The sequence below is a fragment of the Poecilia formosa genome, unplaced genomic scaffold (genome assembly GCF_000485575.1).
Source record: "Poecilia formosa unplaced genomic scaffold, Poecilia_formosa-5.1.2 Scaffold155, whole genome shotgun sequence".
In the NCBI taxonomy this organism is placed as follows: domain Eukaryota; kingdom Metazoa; phylum Chordata; class Actinopteri; order Cyprinodontiformes; family Poeciliidae; genus Poecilia; species Poecilia formosa.
In genome coordinates, this window is record NW_006800094.1 from 1,194,339 (window position 1) to 1,204,093 (window position 9,755).

Consider the following 9,755-nt stretch of genomic DNA (forward strand, 5'->3'; position numbering starts at 1 on the left):
AATGTTACAAATTTATACAATAAGTCTAAGATTATCTGTATATATTTATACATTGGAATTATTGGAACAAAACTCGTAAAACTGCGTGTTAATTTAGAAACAGTTTTTAGATGAGTATTTGTTTTCTCCCGTTTTTTTTGTTTTTTTTAATTCCTACAAAGGACTAAATTACTGGCATATATTTCCACAAATCACCAAACAGTGCTGATCTTTTAATTCATGAGGTTATTTACAAATTGACTACTCTCCCACGATTGCAGATTTAAAGCGCCGTATCATTTCTGGGTGTACATCTAACTTGTCTTTCATAGGTTTTAATGCTCTTAGCAAACAAGGTCTTAAATTTCCAGGGATAAGAGCCTCCCGTCAACACGTCCCCTCATTTAAATCTGTCCAGGCCGTCTGCTGTCTCCTTTGTCCTCCCATATTGTGGGACTCATGCCATCTGCTCTCTGTTATCATTATTATAGGCGGCTTTGGATTTAAAGTCGCACTTCTCCTTGTGCTCCCTTTCGCTCAGAATCGACTCCCCAAGCAAACTGCAGACTATTTTCTCTCAACGCTGTAACGAAGGTTCATCCCGGGGTTTTTTTTCTTCTGTTTTTGTACGGTCTGGAGTAAATGCATTTCTTTTTATTCTAACGGTTTGCGGTTGCCTAGTGACGTCAGTGTCCCAGTAAGCTCCCAGTCTCACTTGTTTCCCCCACTTTAGAAGGCTGTGGAAACTAATCAGGATGTTTTACACTCCTGAGTGGGCTTACTGGAAACACTGCTCAAACTGTAAGCTCGGAGCCCAAATGTAAGGAGAGTGGACCTGACGATGTGGCGAAGAGCCGGGGATGAAACCGTGGACTCCGGAGCTGACACAGCCGAGTGAGTATCAGCTTTAGCTTGCGGCTAAACGCGTAGCCGAACAAATTCGCTTTCTAGAACACAATGGACCTTAATTTGCCCGGAAATCCACATAACTGGCTTCAACTGTAAAAGCTCCAACTATTTAGAGGTTTTTAAGAACTTCTTAAGGCTTTGAGTACAGATTTTTTTTTCTTTGTGTCGTCTTTTCCTATAATTACACTTTTTTCAGGTCCTGCAAGCTAACAACAGATAAAATGTTGTCATGGTGACCGCAGGAGCGGGCTGGGTTCCAAACAGACATAACCACAAGATGGCGATAGATCTTCGTGTTTTGAATATCTTCGAGAGAATTACAGATGTTTTGGTGTTTCACGAGTCACCATTGAGCCATTGATAGATTTTCTGTTGCACCTTTGTTACTTTATTTGTAATAGTAATAACAATAGTTGTAGAAAAATCTATGTGATTTTGTTAAAACTTTTTTTCTTATTTTAAGCTTTAGTGAGCTATTCAAAATGTGAAAATATTTTCTTCGTTACAAAGGGAAACTAAATGTGGTTGTAGAGAGTTATTGTAGATTGTCATGGCTGTGGGAAAGAAAGCTCTCCTGTAGCAGTCTGTATTACTGGGGATTTGTTTTTCTAATGCTGTCTCATAAAGAGGAAAGTCAGGGTTGTCCATAATTTTACTTGATTTTATGTGTAATCTTTCTTTGTGTCATCATCTCCAGAAATTCCACAGTTGTCCCCAAAACAGAACCAGACTTCTTTGTCAGATTGTTGAGCCTTTTCAGGTCCCTGGCTCTGATGCTGCAACCCCAACAGATGGTGGCAGCAGCATCTTATAGAAGATGTGCAGCATCTTGCTGCAAGCCTTGATGGATCTTAGTTTACTCAGGAAGTACATCCTCTACTTCTTTGCCCATGAAGGATATAGATTATGATCTAACAAGGTTTCTCCTGAAATCTACAATCATCTCTTTCATTTTGTTCACATTCAAGATGAGAGGATTGTTGCCCACCATGACACAAAGCGGCCCATCAGCTCTGTGTAATCAGCTTCTAGTCCATTTCTGAGACATTGTCATGGCTTTGATTAATGCAAGTATTTGGAAATCACGAGATACTACACTTACTTTGTAAGGTTTTTTTTATGTTTTTGTTTGCAGGTATTAAATTAAATATTTATTAGTAATCAAAGTAATGATTTTACTATTTTACTATCCATCCCTCTAACAAACCAAATTATTTCTAATTTTGTGAAATCATTTTTGAGTTCATTTTCAATATCACTTCAATATGCCAAATTATCAAATTTGTCTTATTTTTATTTCATTAGTATTTATTTTAGTTGTACTGTCTCTTTTTTAAATGCTCGTCGTGATCGTCTTATGTGTTTGTTCAAAACTTTCATAGCTTAATAGGCAACATTTAAAACGTATGCAGCCAACAAGGCTTAGGTTGCCAGCGTAAATGTTTTCACTTGCAGGTTTTTAACTTTATTTCCAATATTATCCCTTCGTACATAATTATAATTTATTTATTTTACTTAAACCTTATTTAATGTATGTTAATTGTCTTAATAGTTTTCCCTTCACGCTTTGCATTTGTTTTTAACCAATAATATGATGATCTGTTTTTTTCTTTCTTCCGCCCAGTAACTCTTCTCATTATTTCACTTGTTTCAGATCTGTCAGCAGCAGAATGTTGTCGTCTGCTAGTAAGTATTCCTTTACTCATATAGGAATGAAATCATTTCTCAAAGGTCATTTTTACTCTTGTAAAGCTGTAAAACATATGTATGTTTGCAGTTTGTCTTTACATAACTTACATTTATAAATTTTTATTAAAATGACAGGAGATGTGAAAGTATATTTCTTCAGAGTTTATACACAGGAAGTTTATTCTTGTCAAAAGCAATAACTATACATATGGTGTTCCGCTGAATCCATGCAAACTCGCAGTATCTGAGGATGTGCATTTCTTTTTTTTTTTTTTTTTTTTTTTATTCGTGCCTTTCGGGGGGGGCGGGTTTCATCCCAGGTGACCTCATGAGCGGCCGGGTCAGGCAGCAGCGCCAACAGCAACTCTTGCCGATAAACCTGCATCTGCTGGCCAACCCTGGAGATTCATTGCTTCTGCAGCAGACGCTGGACCACCTGCTGCGCTGGCTGTGCCCAAGCCTCCGGATCTTCCATGTATCAGAGAGGGCTTCCCCCTTCAGAGCTCACACTCGCCTTCGTCCTGTGGCCGGTGAGGATTTCTGCTGTCCCTCATCTTTTATCGCAAAGGATTCAAATAATTGTTCAATAGCAAGGAGAAATTAAGGAAATTGAGAATTTGATGGCTGCAACCAACAAGTGATATTAAAGAAAATTAATTGGCACATTCTCTAATCTTTTGTTGAAGATCCAGCCTTTGCCTAATTTTTTCAGACTACCCTTCTCTGGCCATCACCTTCTTCCTCCACGAAGCCTACGGAGAGGAGCGAATCCTCAAAGTGCTGGACTTCTTCCAGCGCCCGCCCTGGCAGTACCACCACACCGAGAGCTGCGGCAGCCGAACCAGAGGGATCCACATCACTTCCAGCAGTTCCCCCGCCAACGCCCTGCTGCGGCCCTACCTCCTGCCAAGCAGAGACTTTTACAGTCTGGGCCCCGGCATGCCTGTGTGGGGGGTGCGACCCGTGCACTGTGGAGGAGAAATCCTGCGCATAACGCTGTACAGCAGCTACAACAACTACGAGGACGCTGTGAGGTTCTACGAGACGGTTCTGCAGCGGCAAGCCGAGGAGCAGAAGGCTGGTTTCTCCTGGTTCACCCTCCATGCAGGTTGGATTTATGTTCTTTTAACCTTCGTTTAAGTAAGAAATCAAGCTACGGATTTTAAATGGTGTCCCATAACATATTCCTCCTCTGTTTTGCTTTGCTTCATCACATGTGTGCCTGCTGCTCCCTTTTGTCCTTTGCTGCATAGAGCCTGGTCTCTGCCTCCAGCTGGCCTTGAAACAGCTGTCTCCAGGGGTTGGAGTGGAAGCGTGCAGCTCTGCTGTGCTGCAGTTCAGTGTGGAAGAAGTGGGACAGCTGGTCCCCCTGCTGCCCAACCCCTGCACCCCCATCAGCAACACACGCTGGCAGACTGAAGACCTGGACAGTAACAAGGTTCTCTTTCAAGTGAGTTTAAGAGATTATGTGTTTAAAAGTGTGACGTTTTACAAATTTCATTTTTATGAGCAGTGCATACACGAGTGTGACTGACGGCGCTAAGACCCTACTACTCCTGGCTCTGATTGGTTGTTTGTGATCAAGCTGTGTATTTCTGCAGATGGCAGTAGAGCAGAGGAGCTTAATATCTGTTTCATATAATATTGTCAGCACATAGACAGTTTTAAAAAATATATAAAAAAGCTTTTTTGGTCCTGTGATTATTCAACTGGATCTGGTTTAGATGTCAAATATGACAATGACTCTCCTGTTTTTTTTTTTTTTTTGTTTTTACAAAGTAAATCTACCACAGATTATAAACTGTGCTAGAGAGATTTTATTTAATTAAATCAACAGGAGCAAATATCGTGTTTATTTTATTGTTTCCTAAATAAATCAGACTTAATGAATCTCTTTAAAAATGGTGGGGGAAAAAACAAAAAAAAGACACATTTAATTACTATGCTTACATTTAAAGTCCTGGGGTAAACTACAATCCTTCTCCTCCTGTGCTACAGGTGAAGGCTCCAGCTCAACCTCGTCAACCTCTGACCTGTGCATTCCCTCTCACCTGCCTCAGTTTGCCACCTCAAGGAGTGCAGCTCCGGAGCGACGGACACGGAAACAGTTTCCTGCCATGCGGCGTCACCGCTTCCCTGACGATGCAAACTCACAGGCGAGGTAGGAAGCTACAGATTGGACTCATTTGGTTTCCTTCCCACCGTTTATAACAGCAGTCTGTCTGTTAACAAAGTTAGGTTGATGCGGACCAGCAGGCCACATGCGGCCCCCGGTCGGAGTACTTTCAGCCCTGATTGTAGAATTGAGGTTGGGAGGGCCATAAAAAAATCTTTCAGAGGGCCTTAAATGGCCCCTAGGCTGCCCTGTGAAAGCTCCTGATCTAAGCCGCTCATTGTAACTCTGAACTGATCATTTTTCTGTATCCTAACGCTGCTTTAAACTTCACAGCTTTGAATACAACTTCATCCCCACATTTTCTCCTGTTATTTGCAACATTTTTTTGGGCCCTGCTGATGTGTGTTTGCCAGGAATCAGACCGCGCAGCGAGCCGGTTCTTGAGAAGCTGCTTGGAGGATGTGGAGGAGCAGAAAGTCTGGGGTCAGGCAGCTGCTGCAGCACCCCTCCTGGAAGCTCCTGTTACTCATCCCAACGCAGCAGCCCCGCTCAGCTCTCCACCTCCAACCACCCCGACTCTCCCCTGCGCCCCTCCGTCACCCGCTCTCTCTCCCATCTCCTCCTGGAAGAGGAAGAAGAGGAGACCAACGTCGACACTGGAGTCGCCGTCTCTCTCCTCTCTGACACCTCCATCGCAACCATCACTCGCTCCTCCTCTTGTGACCTCTTGAGGACTCGTAACTCTGAGAGACCGTCAGTGGCTGAGGCTTCACCTGTGGGGCAGCAGGCCAAGGAATTGACTAAATGTTTGCCACAGACTAACCATCAGGCACCCTCTGGTGGCTGTAAAGGTGCAAAAGAGGAGAGCAGGACCACTGTAAGCGGACAAAGGCCTTCACAGAAGCTGCTGGCAGAGAACAGCACATCGACAGAGCTGTTGTCAGCATACATAAACCTTGAGGAGCCGGTCGATGAGTTCTTTATCTGATTTCCCGTCACATCATCTGTCCACAGGTCACAGTGGTGGAGCCTGATAAACGAGGGCCTGTTCTGGAGAACAAAACGCAGCAAAGTACCTCGGCAGGCGACCCGCTTCACCCAGAGGTGTCTGAACCCTTTAAGTGGCTTTACTGGTCTTACTGGTTCATGTTTTACAATAATGACACTCTCCAGAGACCCAGCAACTTCCAGATTATGTTAGCAGAAAAGCGCTGACTGTGTTAAACTTTTACACAGTACTTTACAATAATGTCCGCCTTAAAGTTTTTCTCATTTTCTAATGTTGCTACCATGAACACCAATGCATTTTATTTTGATTTTAAGTGACAGACCAGTATAAAGTAGAGGGTAATTGGCAAATAGAAGACAAATTATGATTTTATCAAATTATGATAAAAAATTCATTTTTTATGAAAAAAAATTAATTTTTTTCTTGTCATGGATAATAAAAAAAAGCATCAGCTTTGACCACCCTCCGTTACTGCTGAATGAAAGAAGTCCCACAGCATGATGCTGCCACTCCAGAGCTTTCCTCCAGTGTTTTGCCGGCTGTTTTGTTATTACTGAAAAAGCGAGTGGAGAAACTCCTTTCAGGCAATGCTAAAAAGTTCATATAGCAAAGCTATATGTTTAACAATACAACCTTTATTTAAAAGGAATTTTCTATAACTTAACACATTTACAAATGTTTCAAAGTCTGAAAATAAAGTTTTTTTTCCAGTAAGTAAAAGAAAAATGTTGGTCTCCAGATATTTCAAAATAACGCACATTGGAACTGTTATTACAAACGTATCTAGTTTTGTTTTGAGCTCACAGAGTTGTAATAGTTCATCTAGAGAAAGTCGTCAGGTATATATCTGAGGGCTCTGTTGTTTAAAGAACATGTATCTTTTATCACGATGTTGGTCCGGTGTTGATGTTCCAGCCTGGTTTATAGAAAGCTCCACCCCAGCTTACTGCTCTGTAATACGGTAGCTTGTCAGAGATGATCGGTAGCTTTGTGATCAGGTTGTCAGGGTTGGTTAATTTACAAACTGATTATTTAAAGCAGAATGTACGACAACAAAACATTAGATTTTTTTTTAATGCATCTCAACTCGTGTTGTATATAATAATAACCTGAGTTAATGAAGCTCTATAATATTCATGCCTGCCTACATATATATATATATATATATAAAATATTCTTTGACCCCCTGGTGGTCAAAGAATACCACTTCACTACGCCCTCTCTTATTGCACACAGGCCTATCACATGAAAATATGAAAATCCACCAAGTGTCTACTCTTATATATCAGTTGGTTTAAAAAAGAAATCAGGTTCAAATATTTGTTTGCCTACTATTTGTTCCCACACAGTGTAGAAAGCTTTAGGCTTTCTGTTGTATATGGGAACATAGAGAACAGTCACAGGTCAAAGTTCACACACATAGCCTGCCACAGGTACTGGTGATTGAAGAGGCTATAACTAAAATATATAGTTTCTCTTAAAAATCTAAACCAAATAGACTGTTGCACTATCTGTTTGAATTTGGCAGATCAAATCAAATCTGCATTAGTTAAGACAATAATTACACATACCTCGTATTAGTAGCGTTCAGTAGTATAAATACTGTGTATGCTAATGGAGTGCTGTCACTGTCAGGATCTAGTGCCAACATAAGAGCTATTGTTCAAAAAAGTGCAGGACCCTTCCTCTATGTGAATAAATTGCACTTTTAATTTTGCAGCTCCCCCTGGTGGTCAAAGAATATCATTACTCCGAGGTATATTGCTGCAGCCAGTCCAGTTTAAATCCTTGGCCCACAGGCCCTCTCTGGTGACCCGCACCTTCACTGGGTCGAACCTCCAGAACCGCTGATTTTTGAACAGGTAAAGTCGGCCGTCTGGGCGGGTCAGTGCCCCATTGGTGCCCTGCGGCAGGCCGGTCCAGTCTGTCAGCCGGCGGGGATAATAGGGCTCCTGGCGAAGAGTTTTAAGGTTGAGCACAAAGTAGCGAGAGCCCTTGAAGAGCACCATGTGACCCAGAGGGGTGTAGTAAAAAGCACAGTCCAGGCGGCGAGGCAGACCTAGAACCTCGTTCTGCATAGGGAAGCCCGGGTCCAGTACAGTGCCTGTGTAACGCCACATCCGCTTCCCTGCAGGAGAAAACACACTAAGTTCATGATNTGTTAAGCTTTTACACAGTACTTTACAATAATGTCCGCCTTAAAGTTTTTCTCATTTTCTAATGTTGCTACCATGAACACCAATGCATTTTATTTGGATTTTAAGTGACAGACCAGTATAAAGTAGAGGGTAATTGGCAAATAGAAGACAAATTATGATTTTATCAAATTATGATAAAAAATTCATTTTTTATGAAAAAAAATTAATTTTTTTCTTGTCATGGATAATAAAAAAAAGCATCAGCTTTGACCACCCTCCCTGTTACTGCTGAATGAAAGAAGTCCCACAGCATGACGCTGCCACCACTGTTTCAAAATAAGAGCTTTCCTCCAGTGTTTTGCATGTGATCAGACCTTCTTGCAGATGTTCACTCTCTTCTTACAACTTTTGTCTTCCCGCTCTTCCTGTATGGGTTTGTTGCAGTTGTGCCATATTCTTTCCATTTCAGATGATGGATCTCCATGAGACTTTCAAAGCTTGGAATATCACCAAACCCTTCCTGCATCTCATTTATTTTTGCTGATTTTTTTTTTTTATGTTTACAAGCAACTCCTAGAGTTTTTACCCAATATCTGTATTTCACTTTTCAGATTTGTATTTGTAAAAAGTAATTAGTAACCCATGTATCCTTTTCCTTCCATTTGATGATTATTCTTTACTTTGTGTTGGTCTTTCACATACAATCCCACTAAAATGCATTTTAAGTTCCTGGTTTTAGTTAAAAATGTGACAAAATTCAAGGGGGATTCATTCATATTTTTGCAAAGTACTGTATTTAGATTTTCAAATGATGTATGCAAGTAACAGATTTCTGTCTAAAATCCAAGTCGGACCGAAGATTTCTTGCTGCATAGGAAGGTTTGTACCTGAATAAAAGTATACTTATCTAGAATACAAGAACGTTTGTGCTTAATTTTTACTTCTCTGTCAGGAATTACTGGGACATCATTACTAAAAGGAAGAAAACTTTGTGCCTGCAGCTTATGTGATGATGCAGCCTTACTTATAAAGATTCACAGAAATTAAACAAAGCGATGGCTGTGAGTCCACAAGACAGCGGTCAGTTTGAAAAAGCCAGTGATTGGAGTGGGTGGACTTTCAGCTTATCTTTTTGTCTGGTCAGTAAAAGCACCAACATCTAACCACTACTAAGTTGAGCTAACAACACTCTTCAGTGTGGTGGTTGTTACTAAAGGAAGACTCAGTGGTGGGTATTTAATTTGACAGAGGAAGTATAAAATCTATAATAAGCTGTTCAAAAGGAAACCATTTTCCATGAAAATATGTTTAATATATATGTTTAATGCTAATTCAAACACTTTTTTTTTCTCTTGAGCTCAACTTTTCCAGGTACAAAGAGGAGCCTTTGGCTTTAAGACACAGAGCAGGGGTTGTAAAAGATAAACCACTGGTTACAGGACAAACTCTGACCACTGTCGCCTTTGTATTCCCAATATGAATACATAATGAAGCAGGAAAAGTAGAAAGAAATATTTTGTTTTGAAATATAAATCTAAATCAACGGGGGAAAGCTTTCTTGCTTCTTCAGTGTGAAATACTTTGAAGTCTTCTGGACTAAATGCTGTACAAGGAGAAGTCATTTACAAAAACCAGAAACTGGCCACACGACCCTGATTAGTGCATCTCTTAACCACTCTGTAAATGCTTTTTTTTTTTTTTTTTTTTTAATCTTTTTTTTGTTTTGGTTGTCACAGAAAAAAAACACACAGGAATCCCACAGCTCAAGTGGAATATGAAACATGACAGGTATGTATACGGATTTCTCAGATGTCCATTATTTTTGCCGGCTGTTTTGTTATTACTGAAAAAGCGAGTGGAGAAACTCCTTTCAGGCAATGCTAAAAAGTTCATATAGCAAAGCTAACAATACAAC

General features: G+C 40.6%; 2 protein-coding genes across 3 annotated transcripts in view; one reads left to right on the plus strand and one right to left on the minus strand.

Moving 5' to 3' along the window:
- Nucleotides 1-431: 431 nt before the first annotated feature.
- Nucleotides 432-6,093, plus strand: fam124b (family with sequence similarity 124B). Of its 2 annotated transcripts, XM_016677415.1 has the most exons (8): nucleotides 432-617; nucleotides 713-873; nucleotides 2,543-2,574; nucleotides 2,898-3,107; nucleotides 3,290-3,685; nucleotides 3,831-4,027; nucleotides 4,576-4,738; nucleotides 5,107-6,093. In XM_016677415.1, the coding sequence occupies exons 2-8, from the start codon at nucleotides 821-823 to the stop codon at nucleotides 5,679-5,681; spliced, it is 1,626 nt and encodes a 541-aa protein (XP_016532901.1). In that variant the 5' UTR covers nucleotides 432-617; nucleotides 713-820; the 3' UTR covers nucleotides 5,682-6,093. The 2 variants fall into 2 exon arrangements, with proteins under 2 accessions (XP_016532901.1, XP_007564206.1); XM_007564144.2 differs by lacking the exon at nucleotides 432-617 and having other exon boundaries at nucleotides 636-873.
- A 1,297-nt stretch (nucleotides 6,094-7,390) lies between these two features.
- mmp28 (matrix metallopeptidase 28) overlaps nucleotides 7,391-9,755 on the minus strand; it is a 25,030-nt gene continuing 22,665 nt past the window's right edge. The window contains exon 8 of the mRNA XM_007564146.2: nucleotides 7,391-7,830. Coding sequence (XP_007564208.1) covers nucleotides 7,436-7,830 — 395 coding nt within the window. The 3' untranslated portion in view covers nucleotides 7,391-7,435. The remainder of the gene's footprint in view (nucleotides 7,831-9,755) is intronic.